A 23797-nucleotide genomic window follows, 5' to 3' on the forward strand; every position below is an offset into this window, starting at 1 on the left:
TTATACTAATAAGTAATTTAATGTAGAATTAATATATAATAATTAATTAATTAATTAATATAATTACATTAACAAAGTAATTAGGCATGATAATTAATTTTTCACTGATTAATTATAAAATATAAATAAATACAAAGTAAAAAATAACAGAAACAAATATAAGAAATAATTTAATTATATTATTAATAACACAAGATGGATTTTTTACGTAGTACTAATTAATAATTTATTTCCACCAACTTAAAAAAGGATTAGTTTAATTATTTATAAAAATGAGATACTTAATCAATAATAATTGATCAAATGCTTACTTTAACTATATTTTAATTACCAGTCTTAAATATCTAATTTAATATAGTAATAAAATTTATGAATATAATAAATACAAAAATTATTTTATCCATAACCTAAGATAGATTATTAATAACATATATATAATTAAAAATTAAAAAACATGTTTGAAAATGAACCGAGTTATAAGTAGTAGTCACAATTTGCAGTATAAAATGTTTATGCCTTGGAAGATAACAACGAGTTTGTGTCTTTAATATTAAAATCATCAAGTTACTAGCTTAATACATGTGAAAGACAAGATACATGTTCAAAAGCAATAAGATAAAACCATCATTTATCATTCCACATGTGAGTCACTATGGTATCTCGATATTGTGCGACTCTTGTGAATTCTAATGCATGTTGCCTCTAAATGTTTGTTGATTGGTTGTCCTTAACCACAAGACCATCGCTATCTGCATCATCATTTACACCTGCAAATTGGACCACATCACCTCCTCCTCCAAGCTCATCACCTGAATCGTCATCTTTCGTTTCAAACATATCATTGTAATTCTCTCTACGTATATAATTATGTAATATGCAACAACAACTACAATTTTTATCTGGATCTTATAAGAAAACGGAGAAGCTCCTTTCAATATTTGAAATCGAGCTTTTAAAGCACCAAAAGTGAGCTTAATAGTATTCATCAAAGATGAGTACCTTCGATTGAATAATTCTTTATCATTTCTAGGAAGATTATATCCAAATTCTTGCAAATGATAACGAGTTCCTCAATATGGAAACAAAAATCTTGGAAGATAATATTTACTACAATAGAAAATATATTTCACATAAAATAATTGAAAATAATAATAGATAAAAAATACTACATAAAAATATAATTTTTACTTCAGGTACAAAGAATCTATTTCAACGAGTCAATGCATTCTTCAGTACACAAGAATCAACTGTTAATCCCTCCCATCCAGCAAGTACATAAGTGAATTGTATGCCAAATGTACATGTTGCCCTCATATTTTGTGAGAGATAACTCTTTCTATTCCAGAACCTTTGTTGATCTTCAAGTGGGATGTTTTCGCTTTGATATGAGTTCCATCAATAGCCCCAATACAATCCTAAGTATACTATTTCACTTAATATTGACTAACTTTGTATATTAATCTAAAATTGTTCATTAGAGGGCAAGTGATGTTTTCTTAAAGTACAAATAAAACATTGGTTTGTTTAAAATTTTTGAGTGAGTGCGTTTTGAAGGTCGTTTGATGTAATTAGAGTGAAGTTTGAGAATAACATCCAACACCTTATTGAAATACCTACATATGGTCCAGTTCGATCTATCAAACATCTCTACTATGACACTATATGTTTTTTGTTGACCAACAGTTAGGAGAAAATATGCAAATTGTTCCTCCACTGAGATGGTCTTTGTGGTTGACAAAAATCCTCTACTATTAAGTATCTCTGCCAATTTGTGAAATACAATTTGATTCATCATGTAAACTCTATGAAAATTAGCAAGTTAGTTGTTTAATGTTTTTTGCAAATACAAAGGACCACCAATCCCACAAGAATGTGGTACAAGTCTATTGCGATAGCAGAGATAGTATCTTCCCTTGGCAAACAAAATACATGTGAATGTAAGCATAGTTACAATCTTTTCATCGTCTGTCAAAATATCCATGGAAACCTGCAAATACAATAACCTAAAAGTCATAAACAGAACCACACCCCTATCTTCAATCATAGCCTATTTTTAATCACACCTCTACACAACCATATCCATTCACACATCCATTTTCATCCATATTCCCACATTCCTACCTTCATTCACACATTCTACCTTCAAGCACAACCCTACACAACCATATCCATTCAATTGTCCACATCCATACTCATCCACCATATTCATCCACACAATAACAATACAACAATCATGAAAATAAATCTTAACCATAATGACATTCATAAAACATTCGTGTTATGTCGTACAATGTCATAGTTCAAAAAACATCATTAAAATATAAAACACACGACATGAAGTAGATAATGTACTTTAAGCTCATTACTACAATTGATGAGAATCAAATTGAAGCCAATGGAGTGACTCTGCCATTGTTGTCTTCGTAAACATGACCTTCTTAGTTGGAGTCTCCAACTATTCGCTAGCGTTAAACTTCAACTCAATCAATAGGTCCGGGATTTCCATGAGGGCTTCATACCAATCACTGTCGGTATTACTATCTTTAGACTTGATGACATCCCTAAATGCCTTAGCGATTTCCTTCATTGCATCAATGAATCTGCCAATGTCATCAGTGGACATTTTGGTTCTCTTTCTACGATGAGTTGAAGGAGATGTGCTACTTCTTCGAGACTGCTCAGATGCTGACTCATTCCCACTAAAGAATGACAATAGAGTATCCCTAACTACATCGACATCCTAGAGCTTGATAATCAGTGACCGTTCTGACTCACGGAGGTGATTAACACCCAAATCTATGCTCGTTTGACTTGTTGTCCCCATGGCTATTGAGTTTCCCACTACCAAAGCCAATTTGTTATAAAGTGGACACCCTTCACATCTATACTTCTCATCATCTCTATGCTTCTACAAGGAAAAAACATCTTTTAGACATCTTGGAATAGAGTTCTAGTAATGCGAAAAATATACAAAATATTTTGCAATACAACATGATTTACTGACCTTGATGTAGTTTTGCCACACATAATGACCTGTAGTAACTTGTTGTGTGGTTGCACCCCAACCAAACCCACTACTGTTGAGACAACTTGCTACTATTTGGTAAGTTTTCCTCCATGATCTTGTTCGATTCTTGAGCTACTCAACAGTTTTTTATTGATTGCGTCTTCATTGAACTTATTGACATAGTCCATATACACCTCAAGCTTCCAAGCCCCATTGGGCAACTTGTTCCCTATATTAACCTGTTCGACCAACAAATTGAGCATTTCTTTGTCTTCTTCGAAGGTCCAAATGTCATATGTTCGAACATTTTGTTGTCTTCTTCTTGCCATTTCTAATCTAAATTCAAGATGGTCTTCATGGAAAAAACTTTATCAGACAACCTTTACCCGTCATAGTAACTAGGGATACATGGAAACACAAAAAACCACTGAAAAAAATACCATGTGGTGGATATTTATAACACCTGAATCTCATCACCACATAGCAAAATCATTTCATAGCACTTCAAAATTATTCAACAACGTTCTATAACATTTAAAAACAATTCAAACTAATTCCATTGCAGATGCCCTAAATCCTAAACACATTCATCAAGTCCAAATTCACCAAACGCACCTGGTAGAGCCCCATATCACTTTGCAGTCACAACGAACCGTTCCTCATCAGTAATGGGGGTTGGGTTTAGTTGGCTAATGGATGCCTGTGTAGGCGACTCAGCCTAGTTTGAACTAGACTCAACCCAGCCTCCATTAGCCCCTAAACCCTAAACCCAAAAAGTCCCAAACCCTGAACCCTAAACCCTAATTCCATAATGTACAAAACCCTAAACCCTAATTCTAGAAAGCAAATAAACCCTAAACCCACAACCCTAAATCTTAAGACTGAGAACCCTAAAAAAAAAAAAAACCTAAACCCTAAACCCTGAATCATACTCTAAATACCCTAAACCATAAATTATACCCTAAAGACAAAATTAAACTAAATACTATAAACCCTAACCCTAAATCCCGAAATTATGCAATAACTAAACAATCAATACAAATATTGCACACATAAATTAAAATTAAATCAAATCCAACAATATATTAATTGAAAAAAAATTAGGGTGTAGGGTTTCCTTATGAAATTTGGGAAAAATCGAAGCCAAATGGGGAAATCAAGGGAAATTGAAGAAATCGACGCCAAAATGGGGGAAAATCAAAGGAAATCAAAACTGAAATGGGAGAAATCGAAGGAAATCGGGAGGATTTTTAGGGAAAAAAAAAGCAGCAAAAGGGAGAAGGGAATGGTAGGCCAAGAGGGAGAGTGAGAGGAGAAGAGAGTCGAGAAGGGAGAAGCTAGAGGGAGAAGGGAGTGCGAGAGGGCGAAGAGAGTGCGCATACGAAGAAGCCGAGAAGGAGAAGAAGAAAAAAAATTCGGGTGGAAGAGTCACATTCCGATGGCTTCAAGTGGTTGAGTCGTAAAAATGAACGGATTTCTGATTCCATACTTTAAGCCTAGAGCGGCTTCATCCTGATCACGGGCTTCATTCAGTTAAAGCCAGCACCGCTAATGGCTTCTTTGAATAACCTAAGTAATGTGGGTGAACTTGGTCTCCTTATTGATGTTTACTAACCTCCCCCCTGAATTTATTTCACAATCACTGTGGAATAATTCTCATTCCACGAAATATAGTACATCACATCATAGTGGGGATGAAGTTTCGCCCCCCTTTCTAAGTTATTTCACAATGACTGGAATAATTCTCATTCCACGAAATGTAGTACATCGCATCATACTGAGGATGAAGTTTCTCGGTTACGTTGCACACTCTAGAATTTCAGAATATTCAAAATTTTCCATTCGAGGCACATTTTCGATAGAGTAAACACAAAGAAATCAATTCTTTGGAGTGTGTGGTGTGTATTTTGCATTTCTAAATGCCTTTATATGTAAGTTCTAAAATTGAATCCTACAAACATATGGCTTAGTTGAGTCCATAAGAATTTTTTATAAAATATTGAAATTTCTTTCCAAGGGCCCAGCCGCTGCAGTTGTTCATTGAATATGACTAATAAGTTATTTGACGATGACCGTGGAATATGACTATGACACTTGAATTGTTTTTATGTGCCTTTATCCACAGCTGGTAAATAATGATGCTGACACTCAGCTCTGCCTCCAATTTCAGTCCCTGTTGAGTTTCTTGGTAGTCACATGGTTTATTCATTTACTTGCAAAAATCAGTCAACTTGGTTTATTTTTATCGTCAATTGTTTTTGTCAGAGCTAGGCGGATAACACAGACTTCGGGTGCTAAAATATCCTTATAATTAGTGTTATTAATCCCGGAAGAGACAAAAGCCATGTTCAGCCATGTTCAATGGTCCCCATGCTTCATGTTCAAATTTTCACGTTCAGATCGGACTGCGTGGAGCAGGACCCAAAACAACCCACGGCCCTAAAATGGTCAAAGAGCTTTCTGTCAACATGCAATGAGGCACCTATGAGACATTCGTTTTCGACATTTTTAAATTGAGCCTAGAATAGCAAAGACGAACACTATGGCATAGTAAAGACTAGGGAGTCAACCATTTAACCCCATTCCTATGAGAAGATAAGCTTGAGGGAAAATGACATTGTAGAAAGAATCGGAAGAAGGAAGATATATTTGTCGTGCTTTTCATTGATGAGGTATAAAATATTTATAGATCTACAATAAAGACCGTAGCATCTACAACTCTTCATATACGTGTCATAGCTGGATACAATTACAATTTGAGTCTATCTCGAATATCTATTTTGATTAATCCTTATCCTTTATCTATATCATGCCACCACAATATGGAGCTCCGAGAGAAAAGTCCAATCTTGGTTCAAGAAGAGGAAGTGTATTCGGGGAAGTAATTTGGTGAGAGCATCAACCAACTGATCACCAGAGGAGACATGAGTAACCAGAAGAACACTACTCTGAACTTGTTTGCAAATGAAGTGGTAATCCAAAGCAATATGTTTCATGCAAGAGTGAAATATTGGATGAAAACACATATTTATAATACCGACATTGTCACAATAAAACACCAGTTGTTGTGAAAGAAAAACACTCAGTTCAATGAGAAAAGAGCAAATCCACCAGATCTCAACTATAGCGGTTGCAACAGATCGATATTCCGCCTCAGTAGATGAGTGAACCACAATCTGTTGTTTCTTAGAACTCCAAGAGATAACACTGTGACCTATGTAAACAAGATAGATACCTATGGAAGTAGAATCGTCCTTGTTTTCTGCCTAATCAGCATAAGAGAACGCATGGAGAGACAGAGAATATTGTCGATATAAGACATTACCATGATCCAGAGTCCTATAAAGATAACACAACAAAGCCTTCACAACATGGCAGCAGTCAGTAGTAAGGCAATGCATAAATTGAGATAACTTATTCACCACATAAGCAATGTTAGGGCGTGTAAGAGACAAGTATTGGAGACTACAAACAACAGTTCAATATTTAGATGGATCAGAAAGTTGCGTGCCAGACTAAAGTGTGACTGTAGATGACGTGGTAAGAGGCGTAGTTACATGATTTGCATTTGTCACACGTGTGTGACGAAAGAGATCAGAAATACACTGGTATTGAGACATAAGCAATCCTTGAGAATGAGGAACAACTTCAATTCCGAGAAACTCAGTCAAGGAGCCAAGATCCTTGAGTGAAAATTTTTGGGCAAGAAGGTGGATGAACGTTGTCATAGCTTGATCTTTGTCTCCTATAATAATAATGTTGTCCACATAGACCAAAATATATAGCACAACAATATATGTATGAGTGATAAATAGAGAAGAGTCTGCATAAGAGTTGGTGAAGCCAAAGGTGATAAGAAACTAGTGCAACTCATGATATCAAGCATGTGGAGTTTGCTTGAGACCTTAGATAGCTTTGCAAAGTTTGCAGACATGGTGAGGATGATCACAATCAATGAAGCCTGGTGGTTATGCCATAAAAATATTATCAGACAGAGTACCTTAGAAAAACTCATTATTGGCATCAAGTTGTCAAAGCCACCAACGACGACTGAATGTAAGGCTAAGGACAATGCAAATAGTGGTAGACTTGACTACGAGACAAAATGTTTCATCATAATCAACCCCAAAGCATTGGTGAAACCCTTTAGTAACTAAGCAAGTCTTGTACCTGTCAATAGAGCTATCAGATAGAAATTTATAAATTTTGCCTAGGTGATCTCTACAGTGGTCTTCTGAGAGATGGAATCGAGATTTCTGCATCATGTTCAAGGTCCAGTCACCTCTTCATGTATTCTTCACTCCCATTGCAGAGTTTTCTGCATGAAACGTGGTTAGTTCTATATTTATATTCCCTGAGTTTTCCTGAAAAACCGTGTTTTTGTCTCACATTTCATTATCGATTTCAAATATTTTCAAATTAAAATTAACTATTAAAAAATATTTATAAGTTTTAAAATTAATTTTACAAAACAAAATAAAAATTTTAAAAATATTATATTAAATTAAATAATATCTTAAAGTGATAATATAAGGTATTAATTACATTAGAAAAATATTTTTAAAATTAATAACCAAATTTTATATTTTTATTATATTAAATTGAAAGTAATGATATGAAATGAGTAAGATTTTTAAAACTAGAAATTAATATTTTTAATTATAAAATAACTTAAATCAATAATGAAAAAAATGAGAGAAAAAAGGTAAACTGATGTGAAGTGCTGATGCGGCACGTGATGATGTGGCATCCTACATGGATGGTGACATAGCTATTGGACGATGTGTCAAGTAACATGTCGTTGATCCTTTGGGTACTAATGTGGCGTGATGATGTAGCACCACGCAAGCGGTCAAAGTTTACCTGTCACCTTGGACCGTACACATGTACAGTTGACCTGTCAAAGTTGGGTATTTTTTTATATCAAGTTCAGAAGTTGGTTATTTGTGTTAATATTTATAAAAAAAAGGTAATATATTAAAATTCCCTTCTTGAAACTAGAAAATAGGTCAATGCATTTTGGGGCTTAAAAATTGGTAAATAAATTAAAAAAAAACATTATGTATTGCATTTTACATCGGAATCATATAGAATGATACATGACACGTACTGCTGGAACTCCCACCTTCGCTATGAAACTTACGTAGCAAGAGACGGAACGACTTGTTGGATCAGTTAAATCACCACCCTAATCAGACATTATGTAATAGCTGCTTTCTGGTTACCGCAATTATCTGCACGATTACAGAAGGCCTGCCTTAGTTTGCATGCATTGAAAGTGTCAAAGCCATTAAAATTAGAGGAAGAGATGAATCCGCTCAGCCTCACCAGTACTATATATACTTGATTTTTCTCTGAACGAATTACTAATTTCAGTCCAAACGGATCAAGCAAATTGAAGGAAGAGGGAAGAACATGGGTAGTCCAACTGTTCATGTCTCCCTTCTTCTTCAAGTTATCATTCCCTTAATGCTGTGTACCATACTTTCCCTTGCACAAACAGGTCCTGAAACTGGTCTGAATTTAATCCGTGAAACTTGCAGTGACACCAACTTTTCCGATCTCTGCGTCTCGTCTTTCCTATCTGACCCTGAGAGCACCAAAGTATATTACAAAGATCTCGGTGCGATCAATGTTAAGTTAGTACAGGCTAATGCTACAGACACCCTTGCCTACATCGAAGATCTGCTCGAGAATGCCACGGACCCTGCAATGAAAGAATGTCTCCAGAAATGTCAAACTAACTACAACGAAATTATCGATGACCTTCAGTCTGCTTTTGACAATTTTGAGAATATGGATTTTGAGCCCATTGAAGGGTCACTCGAAGCAGCTAAATCCAAAGCCGAGGCTTGCGAGGAGGGATACAAGAAACACAAAGGCCTGAAATCGCCATTAACGGAAAGGAACGAGATGACGAGTAAACTTGCAGATAACGGATTCGTAATAGTCGGTGATATGATGATTTAAGGCTTTAAAACCCACGATGTCTTCTGTTGTGATTGCTACAATTTATAATGTCTTCGTTGACAAAGTCGATTGTGTTTTCTTTTATCAAAAAGAAAAAAAAGTCAGTTTTATTTTCGTCTTTTCTCCGGATAATTAAATGGGAGAAAGGTATTTTCTGAAATCTTAATTCAATTGTATGATGATGCATATTTATACAATTGTTTTTACAAATCTCGGGATTGTAATCATGTGTCTACAATCGCGGGTAGAGTTCTATAATCTCGTTGATTTCTTCAATCATGCGTAGATTTCTACAATCTCGTTGATTTCTTCAATCACGCGATTTCATCTAGTTACAAACTCTAAGCACGCGATTCATTCTATTTACATATTAACATTTTCCCTCAAGTTGGAGAATGAATGTCAAGAATTCCCAATTTGCGTATCATAGTTGATAAAACTTCTTTCCCCAATGGCTTGTGAACACATCTGCAAGCTGATTTGTTGAAGCAACATATTTGGTTACAACCGAACCATTTTGTATTTTGTCATGAATACAATTACAATCCATCTCTATATGTCTGGTTCTATCATGGAAAATGGGATTGGCTGCTATGTATAAGGAAACCGTGTTATCACAATATAGCAATGCTGGCTTTGAATGTAATATTCTCAACTCCATCGATAATGAGCGTAGACAAGAGAATTCACAACAAGTACCTGTCATATCTCTATATTCGGCTTTTGCTGTGGAGCGCGATACAATTTTTTGCTTCTTTGTCCGCCAAGAAATAAGAGAAGATCCCATAAAAACACAATAACCTGTAGTGGATCTACGAGATATTGGACAGCCAGCCCAATTCGAATCGGAAAAAGCCCGCAAAGATAAATCGTTCTGAGAAGCGAAAAACAAACCTTGTCCTGGGCTGCTTTTCAAATAGTGCAACACAAGCAAGACAACTTCCATGTGTGGTTTGTGTGGTGCATGCATGAATCTGCTTAACAAATGGACCGACTATGTCATATTCAGCCAGGTAATAGTCAAATAAATTAGGTATCCAACAAGTCGCCTATACTGAGATGGGTCTTTAAGCAATTCGCCTGAATCTATAAGATTTACGTTTTGCTCCATGGGAAAGTTCACAGGTTTCGCACCCAAGAATCCACTATCTTTTAAAATTTTTAAAGTATATTTTCGTTGTGAGATGGAAATCCCCTTTTTTTATTGAGAAACTTTGATGCCCAAAAAATACTTCAAATTACCCAAATCTTTGATACGAAAATGACTATGCAGAAATTTCATGAGAGCTAATATGGCATTGACATCATTACCTGTAATAACAATATCATTAACATGTATCAACAAAGTTGTAAAATATTTACCTTTCCGACATGTGAATAATGAGTAATCTGCTTTGGATTGAACAAATCCAGCAACTTGGATAACAATAGAGAACTTGGCAAACCTTGTCAGGAAGTTGCTTTAGGCTATATAACGACTTGTGAATGCGATAAATGGGATTCTCCCCATGTAGTTGAAGATCATAAGGTGGATAGATATAAATTTCTTCATGGAGATTACCCTGAAAACAAACCTTGTTGATATCTAGTTGGTGAAGAGACCAATTATGGGCAGCTACTAAAGCCAATAAACAACGAACACTAACCATTTTAGCAGTGGGAGAAAAAGTATAATGGTAATCTATACCTTCCAGTTGTGTGTAACTTTTTGCAATGAAACAAGCTTCGAAACACTCAATTGTACCATTCGAGTGTTGTTTGATTTTATAAACCCAACGACAACCAATAGGCTTCTTACCAAGGGGAAGAGAAATGAGGGACCAAATGCGGTTGGCTTCTACAACAACTAATTAAAATTGCATTGTTTCTTGCCAAAGGGAATGAGGAGCTGCTTTGGTATAAGTTGTGGGCTCAATATCTTGACTGCTAGCAGCAGTAAATGAGCAATGTTGTGGTGAATGGTGATGATAAGAGACAAAATTGCTAAGAGGATAGTGCATACCTTTTTGCGGATCTGATGACAAAGGCGACAAATGTTGGGCCACATCACTTGGTTGCAAACATAGTCACATAAAGCCATAGGAGAGTTATGAGGTCGTTGAGAATGACGCAAAATTGGTTCGGGAGGAGAACTGGAAGATGATAGTTGAGGAGAAATTGGAGTCGGTGGTAAATGTTGTTGTACTAGTGGAGAAGGATAAGTACAAAAAGAGGAATCACTAGGGCTAAATTTGAGAAAGTGGATAGAATTGACTCATAAGGAAAAATAATTTCATGAAAAACAACATTACGACTAGTGAACATTTGATGACTGGCAAGATCATATAGCTAATAGGCTTTCTGACCAAGTAGATAGCCAAGAAAAACACAACGTTTGGCTCGAGGGGCAAATTTATGCGGGACGTGCACATCAGAAGCATATGCAAGACACCCAAAAATTCGAAGATGAAGTCGCTCAAAAGGAATTTGGCTAAAAAGGAGTGGTGTGGGCAAATAATTAATTATATGAATAGTAGTTGAAACACATTCTGTCCAAAAATGTAAAAGAAGGTGGGCTTGAAAATGAAAAACTCAATCTAACTCATGAATATAGCAGTGTTTGCGCTCAAAACCCCATTTTGTTGGGGAGTATAGACACAAGAATGTTGATAAATGATACCTTTTTGTTTAAAAGATTCTTGCATAGAGAAGAACTCTCTACCATTATCAACCCGAATATTTGCTATTGAAACATGGAATTGTGTTTTAACAAATGAGAAAAAATTAACAAATAGATGTTATGTCTAAGTTTTGTGATGCATAAAAATACCCATGTGAATCTAAAATAATCATCCGCAATAGTCAAAAAATATTTTGCATTAAAAAGGGAGACAGTTTTATAAGGGCTCCAAATGTCACAATGAATTAATTTAAAAGATCTAAAAAACGACATTGAACTAATAAAAAATGGAAGTCGACTTTGTTTTACGAATGCATAAACATCACAAGCATTATTAGAGTGAAAAGGGAAATTGAACAAAAATCTTGCCATAAAATCTAATCTAGAGGAAGACAAACGCACCAATTTGTGATGCCACAAAACAGTGGAGGAGGAAACCTGAAGGCTAGATGAATGACAAGAAGTGGTTGCTGCAGATGGAATTTGAGATTTTGGCTTTTTTTATGCTAACATAACCAAGTAATAAAGTCTGTCTCATTGTTCAACCAAACCCATTGTCGTATTCGTCATCAAATCCTACAAAATACACCAGTGAGGATAAAAATGTTAATGAAAAATTCAGATCTTTTGTAACTCAACTCATAGACATTAAATCCACCTTAAAAGATGGTACACCAAACATATTTTTTTAAAAATAACAGTGGAATTCAAATGTAAATCCCAGTGGAAGTAATCAGAGTTTATTCTTCACTTGGCATAGCAATTGGTGGCAAAAGGGTGTTGTTACTGCTGTTGACAAGTAAAGTTGGAGATGAAGAAATATGGTCTGTTGCACCACTATCGATAATTAATTAATGGAGTCGCAACAATATTTGTAACAAACCTGAGGAAACAGTAGTAACATTAGCTTTAGGATTGTCGGATTGTATTGTACCTTTTCTTTGCATGATAGACAAGATTTGCTGGATTTGCAAATCAGAGAGCCCATTTGTTATCGATGACACTTCCTGCATTATTTGACCCTCCTTGATATTGTTGACGGAAGACCGATGACTTTTGTTGTGTTTGGAATGGGAACTTCCTTGATTAGGCCTGTTTGATACATGTTTAGGGTGTTCTGGTGGGTACCCATTCAGTTTCCCGCATGTTTCTCGAACATGGTGGTCATGGTCACAACAAGAGCAATGCAAAGGTTTTCAATAAGAAGTATTGGAACGAGAAGAACCTTGTCCACATCGAACAGCTAGAGCCATCGGTTCGGTCCTTTGAACAACCATGGCAGAGTTCTCTGTCATTTCACGTGCAACCCAGACTTCGTTGCTTCTCTTTTTTAACAATGGAAGAGTAGGTTTTGCCAACATTAGGTAATGGATTCATTAATAGAATTTCCCCTGACTCATTGAGTCCCATGAGAAATTGCAGCAATCTGCTGCTCTTATGCCACAAGAGCAAACAATGTTCTTATAGGATCCTAGGTCATCCGACAATCTTTTAAGTTTTGTGTAGTAAGGCACAACAATCATCTATCTTGAGAAAAACAAGCAATGTCCCTCTTAATAAAGTACGAGGATAATTGCTTTGAGAAAAACAATCCCGAATGTCTTCCCATACCTCATGGGGGGTGGTTGAAAAAATTGCACTATTTGCAAGATTTGGTGTGAGTGAATTGAGAATCCAAGAGAGGATCATATCGTTGCATTTTCTCCATGAAGAATATTCGTTTGGTTTTGTTGTGGCAGACAACATTGTGGTGGTCCTGTTTATGAGTCCTAACTTGGATTTGGCTTTCAAAGAAATTGTCATGGCTCTACACCATGTCAAATAATTATTCCCATTGAGAGATTTGGAAACAAGCAGGAGTCCTAGATGATCGGAATGGTGAATAAAATATGGATGGGTAACATAAACTTACCTCTATTCAAAGATTGCTTGTTCATCATAACGATAAAAAAGAACAATAAATAGAATGCCAGTAATAATCTTCTCCGAGCTGCACATGCTTCCAAACAGTGCGGGAAGGTAGAAAAAACGGGTCCGAGTTGACCTGATCCGAGTTTACTCGGTGAAAAACAAGAATGCGGCTAGGCAGCAGCGAAATGGGCGAGTGGACTCGGCTGGTCTCACTCGGTTCGGCTCGACTGATTTAAATCAACGCAGCACAACACCTTGTGCTTTGAATCGTGTTTCTCTTCGCTCGAAAGCAAGAGAAACCAACGGCGAACGGCAAATGGTAAACAATGAACGAATGGCGACGAAAAATGCGGGCAACGGCGAGGAAGTACTCGGCGAACGGCAGAGGAAGGGCTCGGCACAATTTCTGAGAGAGGGAAGTAGTGGGAGAAGAAAAAACGAACTAAAATCTCTCAACCTTCCAATGGGACGAGGGAGCAGGCAGGGAGGCCTGCTCTAATACCAAGTTATTTTCCGAAATCTTGATTCAATTGAATACATTTATATAATTGTTTTTACAAATCTCGGGACTGTAATCGCGCGTTTATGACGCCTAGAGTTTTTGCGCTGATTTATTAATCACGCAATTTCATTCTGTCACGGACTCATTATCTTTCCGAGATTTGTAAACCCACTTCAATGTTCCTCATCAAGTTTTCACATCTTTAATGTTAAGAGAATCTGAATTCTGGGTCGAACTTAGCTGACAGATTTCTGGATAGAAACTTGGATTGTCGTAAAATTGCAGCGATTAATCTCGATTACTGGGGAACTCCATTAAATGATACCAAAAAATTGTCGATTAGGAAACGAAGGAACTCTGTTCAAGTCCCCGAGGTAGGAAATGAAGAAGTGTGTTAAAACTCGTGGTAGAAAGTCAAAATCTCCATCCACGATTTCAGAAATTTCTACGTGATGATCCTCTGTATCCTGCCGCGATTCTTCTTGTCCAAGGCCTGCGCCTCTTCCTTACGGCCCAAAGGTGATCGAAACGCATCCCCCAGAATTGAGAACTGGGTGACTGCAAGTTAATCCTTCAAAACACAGGAACCGAATCTCAGATGAACCATGTGACGGATCTATGTATGGACTTCTTCATCATTCCCATTAGCATCGCCCGTCACCAAAGATGACGAAAAGAACGGTGTTCCCTCGTTCCCTTGGCTACTTTCTTCTTCTTCGTCTTCTACAACTCTTCTAGCACCTTTGCATCGAAGAATCGCAGGCTGTGGAAAGTCACCTACCGCCAGGTGAGCCACTGATCCGCGAACACTGAGGATTCCCAACACTCCGACCTCTGCGTTTCGTCGCTCAAGACCGAACCTCGAAGCCTCAAAAGTCTGCATTAATAAGTTGGGTCCGGCGGTATTGAGCATAGTACGAAACAACGCGACTGATACACGCAACTACGTCTACCAAAACTATGCCCGCTGGTTACAGTGGGTAGACTTGATGTTGTAGTTCTATGGATGTTATGAGATCATTCGAGTAGATTAACCTCTACAAAAAACCTTACCCAATGACTAACTCGATGGATAAGAAACAGTATACGAGGGATTTGAAGTAACATAAAAATTGGTCTGACGTCCTTGTTGGTTTCCTTTGCATGACATACTTCATAACTCCAACTATAAAAGAAATTTTAGACAAATTGGAAGCAAATTTGGCAAACCATCAAACTCATATATCTACAACACCTTGGGACTCACCCCACGAGGACAGGGGAAAAAGAACCATTTGATCCTATGTCCAATGTTAACTTAACCGGCTTAGCTAGTAAAGGTTCTCCCTTGTTTGTAGGTTGCCCTATTAGTAAGCAAACAACATATTATCAAATAAGGGATGAAGCACTAAGAATAATTGGTAGCACTGGAGGTTCGTTACTGGTTGAACTAACTATAATTTCCAGGGATACGAGAAAGATTGAACATAATTATCTAGCACCATTGATCCAACCACGCTTTGCAACATAAAACGAAAATAACCAACTTCATCAAATGCCTTCAAAAATCCCTTCAGTCCAACAAGTAAAAGATAAAATCACAGGAGTTATAAGTTGAACATAGAGAAACAAATGTCTGAAATCTTTCAAAGTTGCGAGGTAAGGACAACAGCGATAATGACAGAAATCACTCAAAACTGCTATTTCAGCTAATTTTTGGTACACCGATCTCATTTCTTAGATTTTTTAGCTCCCCTGCAGCAGAAAAACACAGTTAGCCGGCCATACCATAGCCAAAATCAAAGAACATGTGAAACTTCAGAAACTAAAATCCAAAAATTGATAATTCTTACTCTGCCTTTTGAGGCTGAGCCACAGCAGCTGGCACTGGAGCAGGTCGCTCTACCGGTCCCTGAAGTATGCAGGTAAATTTTGTTGAGCAGGCAAGGATGAACATGTAAAAACATATAGAAGGGCAAAACGATGAAAATAAGGTTGATTAGCTTTAAAAAAAATCACTCTTGCACAAGCATGAAGCTACTGAGGATTTTTTTTATTACTATTAGTGAAACTATTGAGCATGAAGCAAGAAGCCACGTTTTTAAACTAAAAATGGCACCATCACACAATGTTAAAGATGGATTGAATAGTTTATCCTTTCAGGAAAAAATAGCAGTTACATTATAGTAATTGAGCAAATTTTTCTCAGATTTTCAGGATTTATCATTCGAAAATTACCTGATTCAAATCAAGTCCAGACAATGGTAGTTTCCATGGAATTAAATGAAAAATATATTGTGAAGCAAGACGAGAACTAGAATGCATAAGAGGGACATTCGATTCTTCAAATTCATGTGAACTCAGAAGTAATAAGTAATTCCCACATGGGATATAATTAGGAAAAGTGTGAACAAAATGAAATAGTTTCAGTTCACCAAGAAAAGAAAAGCTGGACTAACAACTAAAAGAATATATAGAGAGACATAAGGCTTGAGAAAAACTACAGAGTAGATCCCGCTTTATTGACATGGTTACATTATTTTAGTTTAACAATCTTTTCCGGTCCAAAAAATGGTGTAACTGATCTGTTTTAAAAAACGTAATACGATAATGCATTTGGTTTTCAGGAATCCTAAAGTGAAATTAAGTGACGAAATACAATTTAACTAACAGCTAAAGTTATTGATGCAATATAATCTGAAAGAAACGTTTCACTTAGACATGATGATCACTATGTTTTGTCAAGATAAAAAGCGAGAGGTCATAAATACAACAGAACATGCTTTCAAAACACAAGAGTAGAATCTCATCAAACAGCCAACATGAACCAGAACGAAGAGATCAAAGTCTACACTCACCTGGGCCAAACGTTCCTCCCTCCTAGCAATCTTCCTCTCTCTGCTTGCCTTGCTCTTAGCCCTCCTTGCTTCAAACTGATCAGACAACGTCTTTTCTCTTGCCTTCTCAGCCTTTGACTTGTGAATGCTCTCCATCAGCACCCTTTTGTTCTTAAAAACATTACCCTTCACTTTCATGTACATATCATGGTACATATGCTTATCAATCTTCTTGGACTCCCTATATTTGCGAAGCAACCTCCTCAAAACTCGCATTCTCCTCATCCAGAGGATCTTAGTAGGCAGCCTGGCCTCTCTGGTACCCTTACGTTTACCTGCAATATTTCAAAAACCACTCAGATTGCTATATCACCACTATGCAATTATTTACGCATTTTCACGTTTAGAGGGTGCAAGAATACCGTAGCCAGAGTGACGCCCCTTCCTCTTTGCCTCTGCTGCTCGACGAGCTCGAGACCTTGAATGGATCTTCGTGGGCTTCTTGATTACGAAACCATCCTTGACCAGCTTCCTAATATTTTGTCCTGCATTACAGATTAAAATAGTTGTTAGAACCAAACTAAGACGCTAATGAATATTCAAATTTGGGACATGTTGAAGCCACCTAAAATTACTCCTCTATCGGAGAAACACTTGCAGAAAATAAAAAAATGGCAGAAGCTCAAACCAGTGCTCGAAAAGAGAAAAATTCTATCACTAGTGAAGTGAGAATTTGGTGGCAAAACAGTCGCGTTCTTGCATAAGACTGGCTAACCCTAATAAAACGAGGCGCCAATGAAAAATCTTTCTCCATTTTCGTGATATCCTCAAAGTTTCAGCTCCTTTTTATTTCCTTTAGTTATAAGAGATGGACTACATATACATTGATTTGATACTGATGAATCCATGTATGGACCAACCAAACTCCGAGTGGCCTCGCTTGCTTTATCTCCAATGCAGATAGATTGTGCGGCCACACCATCAAACAGTTCCAAAAGGCAGGTGACAAAATACAATTACGGAAAAGTTGAGTGAAATCGAAAAAAAAAAATGCTTATCAGTAGATGAAAAAACAAAATATTCAACCATCAACAAATGAAAAAAACGAGAAACGTCTGAAACCTTGATTCAAATACTATTTCACAAGAAAATTAGTCCACAAAAAAACGAGATAAATCGGAGCCATTATATTACTTGAGTTGGCCATGGAGATCTCGCTGGCCTCATTGGGGTCAAGCCAAACTTTCCCCTTCCCACATTTGAGAACGCTTGCGGCAAGCCGCTTCTGCAGCTTCAGCGACACCATCTTCCACTCGCTCTCCGATCTCAGCCTCTTCGGGAAACCAACGGAGTTTGAGAAAAGCGGAGTTTATATCCGAAAACTAGTCGAGACCTGGACGCGTCGCCTCGCTAGGGTTTCGTGGCATTTTAGATAAAATGGCATAATTGGGGAGGATAATTTCGGAACGACATCTGGTTAATATATGGGCCGGCCCATTCTTGTTTAAAGTCTCCGCCCATTTTGCAATTTTTGTTGGGCTTCGAAATTTCGGCGTGTTCCCTTCAAGAGATTCTAAATGAGCGATGTGGAATGGTGAGCCCGACTCTTCGTTGTTTCGTAGCTTCTGTCACACGTTGCCGTATCGAAATCCAAGTGTCTTGCTTGAGTGCCTGACATCGAAAGCGGAGCCGCGAACACGGATCGATTCGGTTTTTCACTTTTCCTGGCTCTTTCCTTGCTCCGACGTCGACTTTGATTGCGGCATCACCGTATCTCCTCGAGGGCGGCGTCTCTCGCACCCATTAAATTTGTGAATAGTTCTTCATTTTTGCAAGTTCTGAAACATGGAGGTTTCTTTGATCGCTGATGCCGTGGCCGTTGCTGAAGCCACAACGCGAGGTCTATGGTTTGCAAGATTTGTTCTCTGTCGCAATTCTTCCGCTGCGAGTAATTGCCATTTTGTATCTTATCGAAGCGATTCGGCCCCGGAGATCTTTTCGGCCTCTGGGATTTTTGCAATTTGCGCTGGAATTCTGCCCGTCGACGCAGTTTCTCCTCCAACCGTTAAATTCAATTCTATCCGAGCCCCGCCTAGGGTGCTTGCCCGTAGAGCCCAGCGTACGAGGCGTAAGCGTCTGGCCGGAGAATCTGAGGACGGTGAAGAATTTGGAGGCTTTTCGGGGGATGGAGACGATGGTCCCTTTGGAGGTGGAGGTAGCCGTAGGGGATGGAATCATGATCGCGACGGAGGAGCCTATTGGGGGGAAGAGTCCTCTTGGGGTGATCCGGCTTTTGATTTCTTCTACGAAGTGCTTTGTTGGATTGCGCTATCAAATTGCATGCATTTTGCTTTTAAGAAAATGGTTAGAAATTTGTCAGATGGCATTGGCATTGGAGATCCCTCCAGGGAGAAGGTTCCTGTGCCATTGATCTACTGACTTGGCAATAATGTGCCTTGGTTACTATTGTATGTGCAGATTAGGTGCTTGTACTTTCTGGTTAATTTCATGTCAGTGGATCTGAATCTGTATGAAAAGGTTATCATCTCTTGTCCGTGTATATGAATTGTATATAAAGATTATCAGAATCGTCTTCCTGTTCTTTTCTTTTGATTTTACTGTACAGGGTTTTTTCTTTTTGCTATTTTGAAGTCCCAAATTCTTGAACTCCCTTGAAGTTCGTTCGTTTTATTTGTTAACGCAACTTGTTCCGATCTTCTGATTGAAGCAAGCAGTTGTATTTGTTGAGTTCCGTCTTTTCTTGGTTTTCAAGTAATTGCTGGAGCATCTCTGGTTCCACCGAGTCGTGCAAAGATGTTAGGGGTGACCGTTTTGAGATTTCCTTTATATCCAAACAGAAAGTTGGTAGACAACTAAAGCTCGAACGGACTATCCGAGGTATACAGATGCAGGTAGTAGTAATCGCGACGAAGAAAATACTAATCAGATTCGTTTCTTATTTATGGTCCAAAAGAAAATTTACACAATGAGATCAATAACAGATAAGGCGGCGGTACGCAGTTGCTCAAAAACACCATTCCTACTGGTCAATACCGATTGCTTCACCGGGTTCGATTTCTTGAAGAAATCCTCGCACTTGACGCCAGCGTCAGCGCTGCCAACCAAGTTCTTCACTTCAACGTACGACTTGTTTTTCAAGTTCAGAAGCGCCTTGTTGAGAGCATCAGTAGCAATCGCATAAACCGTTTGGCAGGAGTTCAAATCCGCCTTCAGTTCTTCATCCTTGGTTTGACTGACAAGCTTATCGATTTCACGGAATGTGTTCGAGCCGACGGTTATGGCAAGCTCTATGACGCTCTGGGCCAATCCACTGAAGTCTGCGGAAGAGTTTGATCGCGCTGACTCGTGAGGGGAGACCGTGAAGGTCACCCGAGCCGAACACGGATGGGACAGGAGAGCCACAGCGAAGGCCACAAAGAGCGCGAGACGGCGGATTGCTGCCATTTTCAAGGACGAAGAAGAAAGAAAACATAGAAGATTATATAAATAGTGCATCAATTGCTTGAAACGGAAAGAATGAAATTTATGGCGCTGTAAATTAGAGGAAATTCGCGTGAATGCAAATTTAATAAAGTAAACGGTGAAAAAGGAGGGTTTACAAATTTAATAAAGTGTAAACTGATCTTCAAACGTTCCAAACCTGGAGTTTCTCTTCAGTGAAGTATGTCTTGAGGGCTGCGGACCACGGTAATTTTCTTTTGCTTTGGAGAATATAAATCGGCACACGAGGAAACAAATTATGATCAAGTCAATACTTAAAAATCTAAATCATTGCGCCAGGAAAGAATGTCGTCCCTGTCACGACCCCAAACTAAACTGAGAAAACAGAGCTGGATGGGAAACAATTGACGAGCAAAATCAAACAAGAAAGAAGGGAAAACTACTCCGAATGATCTGTTCAACATCCTCCCTGGACTCTTAATTTTAAGTTCGAGGTAGTACTTACGATCAGAAGGGGGAGCAGCACGATTCAGTCAATAGTCAGGAACCAACTATATTCGCATTGGATTCTCTCCGGCAGAAATCGGAACTACAGCAAGATCAGAGTCAGAACACCGGACGTCCTTCATCAACAGCGATTTGCTGGAGTTAGAAGCGCTGGCGATATTGGACGCAATTTCCTCAGCTTTCGACGTTTTCCTCTTCTTATGCTCCGATTGTCTGCAAATCATGACCAGCTTTTACCTTCTTTGCTGCCAATCTTACAATCTGAAGAATCTGAACCTCGCATTTCTGTCATCCTAGAGTTTACAAGATCTTTTTTCACCTCAATCGACAGGAAGGCGTCAGACGAGACAATGTCTTTCAGTGTAGATCGCCGCGAATGCATCAGATCAATCGAGAGGAAGGCCTCTAGTATTTCCATCTAAAATAGGAACACAAAGTCTAAAATCAATTAAAAAAAAGAAGAATCATAGAGCATCAAGATGATGGCCAATGCCTAGTCTTCAATGACGAGGATAACAGAGCGCATCGTCGAGTTCTATGCTAATCGACAAACTTCTTTAGAAACATGGAAAAGAACCGGACACGAATTCTGCTGTCAAGGAGAGAGAAAAAGAACTTACCTCCTTCAGCTTACTCACAGAGAATCCATGGCGCTGTCGCGGATTTTGAACAAAATAGTCGTATGACCTCATCCTTCTACTCTCACGCTCAGAAATTTGGCGATTAAAAAAGGAATAGAGCAGCTAACAAAATGCCAATTGTACCCTCACACATTTGCAGAAACTTACCGTCTTTATTTCCCTACTGCTGTATCTTATTATAACAAACCAATGGCATACATGCTGAAAAACTCAAACAGCTTCCACCTCTAGTATTCGTTGAAGAACCAAAATTTAAAGATTGCTTTAACACAAGAGGCACACAGGAACCTGCAGCAAACTTCTGAAATTGAGTCGTATAAATGAACATCTTGATGCATCTTAGATCTCATCTCTCTACTACTTCTCTTTATCTCACTCGCAAATACTCGCCATTAAAATCCAGAAATTTCGAAACACAGAAACTCCCCAGATATAAGTGTCTATTGCAAGCTCAAAGTATCTGAAACTCTCCAAACACTCCCTAGAAACCATTGTAACTGTCGCCGACCCTACTCAGCTATAAATTCATTCGTTATTCCCTTCACTTCCTCATTCACAGCTATTTCTCTGTAAAATGGTAAGCATGGCTCCTTCCGCTGCTGCCTCTTTGCTATTAGGTTTCTCTCTCCTTTTTCTGTTGTCAGGGACGACTGAGGCCACCAACAGGAGGGGGGCCCGGATGAACGTGATCGACCAGTGCTGGAGGGGAGACCGAAATTGGGTCAGAAATCGGGAGCGATTGGGCAGATGTTCGGTGGGTTACGCCGGGAAGATGATGAACAACATCGGCAGAGGAACGAGGCACTACATCGTGACGGATCCTAGTGATGATCCAGTGCATCCCCGACCAGGGACGTTGCGGTTTGGTGCGACTTCAATTCGAGGGAAGGTGTGGATTTCGTTCCGAAACAACATGGCGATAAAACTTCAGAAACCGCTTCTGGTCAGCAGTTTCACAGTTATTGATGGGCGTGGGGCGCAAATCCAGATCGCCTATGGCTCTTGCTTGGTGCTCTACGAGGTTTGGATTACTGAAACACACGTTCAGCTCAGACCATTAAATAGAAAAAGATTCACGGGTAGATTTTCTTGATTTCTCTTTAAAATGCTCAGGTGAATAATGTTATCATTCACGGCCTTAGCATTCACCACTGTCAAAAGCCAGCTCCCGGCCCTGTTCTGAGTTCCAAGGGGGTGATAAACATGGGAGCACTGGACGGTGATGCAATTACCCTCATTGGATCATCTAAGATTTGGATTGATCACAATTCTCTCTACGAATGCCACGATGGGCTTCTTGATGTCACCCGGGGCTCTACGGACGTCACAATCTCCAACAATAGATTTATGAACCATGACAAAGTGATGCTTCTTGGCCATGACGACCAGTTCTTGTTGGACAAGAAAATGAAAGTCTCTATCCTCTTCAACCATTTTGGCCCCAATGTGAATCAACGCATACCCAGGTGGACTCTCCAGCTCTCGTTTTGTTCTTTTAGAGATTAAAAGCAATCGATAGAGAATGATTTTCACTCGCTGAGGCCTTCTTTGTAACCATAATTTGCAGGGTTCGACATGGGTACGCGCATGTTGCGAACAATTTTTACCAGGGGTGGGGGTCGTATGCCATCGGAGGAAGCATGAATCCCAGAATTAAAAGCCAATCGAATCTTTTTGTTGCTCCGAATTCCGGCAAGAAAGAGGTATCTATCCAAATTCTCAAAGTTTTTTATTTCTTAAATATGAGAATTGAGAGGTTTGATTCATTTTCATGAGAAATCAAAAACAGGTAACATGGCGAGGAGGTAACGGAAATGGTTGGAACTGGAGATCAGTAAAGGATGTTTTTCTCAATGGTGCACGATTTTCACAAACAGGTGTTCAAGGTGGAACTAGGCCTGGTTATAACCGACAACAAGCATTTGTCGTTGGGGACGCCAGAAATGTCAGGGCATTAACGAGATCGGCCGGCGTCCTCCGTTGCTCCAGCACGGGATGCTGAAAGGGATCGTAAAATATGGTAGTTTCGGTTCATCCCAGAACTACGTCCTAGTTGCAGGTCTTAGAAACCGAACAACACACTCTTTCGTGTGTCCATGGTGGCTGTCAATTGAATACGAAATCGAAAAATAATAAATTTTAGCTTGATACTTGGAATCTTGGAAGGATTAAATTTTGGTGTCTATGCTTCCTTGTATTTGTTTTCTCGGGAGCAAAAATTTTATTCGTGACTTTCAGTTGAGGCCATATTCACTAAATTGTGAGGTAAATAAGATTCATTTATTGAAACATTTAATTTGGAGTAAATGGGATGAATTTACA

General features: G+C 38.5%; 3 protein-coding genes and 1 long non-coding RNA gene across 4 annotated transcripts; 2 read left to right on the top strand and 2 right to left on the bottom strand.

The window, feature by feature from the left end:
• The first annotated feature begins 8422 nt into the window (after positions 1–8422).
• On the top strand, positions 8423–8977 carry LOC137956941 (putative invertase inhibitor). Its single transcript, XM_068804616.1, has one exon. It carries the CDS (start codon positions 8423–8425, stop codon positions 8975–8977), a length of 555 nt encoding a protein of 184 aa, XP_068660717.1.
• A 6579-nt stretch (positions 8978–15556) lies between these two features.
• LOC137956683 (large ribosomal subunit protein eL19x-like) lies at positions 15557–18230 on the bottom strand. The gene is made up of 5 exons (XM_068804271.1): positions 18060–18230; positions 17288–17410; positions 16887–17200; positions 15882–15940; positions 15557–15783 (listed from the first exon to the last, which is right to left on the bottom strand). The coding sequence occupies exons 1-5, from the start codon at positions 18169–18171 to the stop codon at positions 15759–15761; spliced, it is 633 nt and encodes a 210-aa protein (XP_068660372.1). The 5' UTR covers positions 18172–18230; the 3' UTR covers positions 15557–15758.
• Positions 18231–20255: 2025 nt separating this feature from the next.
• LOC137954880 (uncharacterized) lies at positions 20256–21158 on the bottom strand. The gene is made up of 3 exons (XR_011113126.1): positions 20833–21158; positions 20527–20587; positions 20256–20323 (listed from the first exon to the last, which is right to left on the bottom strand). It is a non-coding gene; the product is annotated as an uncharacterized lncRNA (long non-coding RNA).
• A 1074-nt stretch (positions 21159–22232) lies between these two features.
• On the top strand, positions 22233–23477 carry LOC137957329 (pectate lyase 1). Its single transcript, XM_068805084.1, has 4 exons — positions 22233–22496; positions 22589–22941; positions 23043–23178; positions 23265–23477. The coding sequence occupies exons 1-4, from the start codon at positions 22248–22250 to the stop codon at positions 23475–23477; spliced, it is 951 nt and encodes a 316-aa protein (XP_068661185.1). The 5' UTR covers positions 22233–22247.
• Positions 23478–23797: the final 320 nt, after the last annotated feature.

This window comes from Aristolochia californica, unplaced genomic scaffold (assembly GCF_029961685.1).
Source record: "Aristolochia californica isolate CCGP_79_NKW_82.1479 unplaced genomic scaffold, dmAriCali1.0.hap1 SCAF_2, whole genome shotgun sequence".
In the NCBI taxonomy this organism is placed as follows: domain Eukaryota; kingdom Viridiplantae; phylum Streptophyta; class Magnoliopsida; order Piperales; family Aristolochiaceae; genus Aristolochia; species Aristolochia californica.

Excerpts from the sequence above, each read along its gene's own strand:
- LOC137956941 (XM_068804616.1), top strand. The coding sequence starts at position 8,423 with ATGGGTAGTCCAACTGTTCATGTCTCCCTTCTTCTTCAAGTTATCATT.
- LOC137956683 (XM_068804271.1), bottom strand. The coding sequence starts at position 18,171 with ATGGTGTCGCTGAAGCTGCAGAAGCGGCTTGCCGCAAGCGTTCTCAAA. Across the intron at positions 17,411-18,059 it reads GATCTCCATGGCCAACTCAA|GACAAAATATTAGGAAGCTG; the intron begins GTAATATAATGG and ends TCTGTAATGCAG. Across the intron at positions 15,784-15,881 it reads GCTCAGCCTCAAAAGGCAGA|GGGAGCTAAAAAATCTAAGA; the intron begins GTAAGAATTATC and ends TTTCTGCTGCAG.
- LOC137957329 (XM_068805084.1), top strand. The coding sequence starts at position 22,248 with ATGATGAACAACATCGGCAGAGGAACGAGGCACTACATCGTGACGGAT. Across the intron at positions 22,497-22,588 it reads CTTGCTTGGTGCTCTACGAG|GTGAATAATGTTATCATTCA; the intron begins GTTTGGATTACT and ends TAAAATGCTCAG. Across the intron at positions 22,942-23,042 it reads GTGAATCAACGCATACCCAG|GGTTCGACATGGGTACGCGC; the intron begins GTGGACTCTCCA and ends CATAATTTGCAG.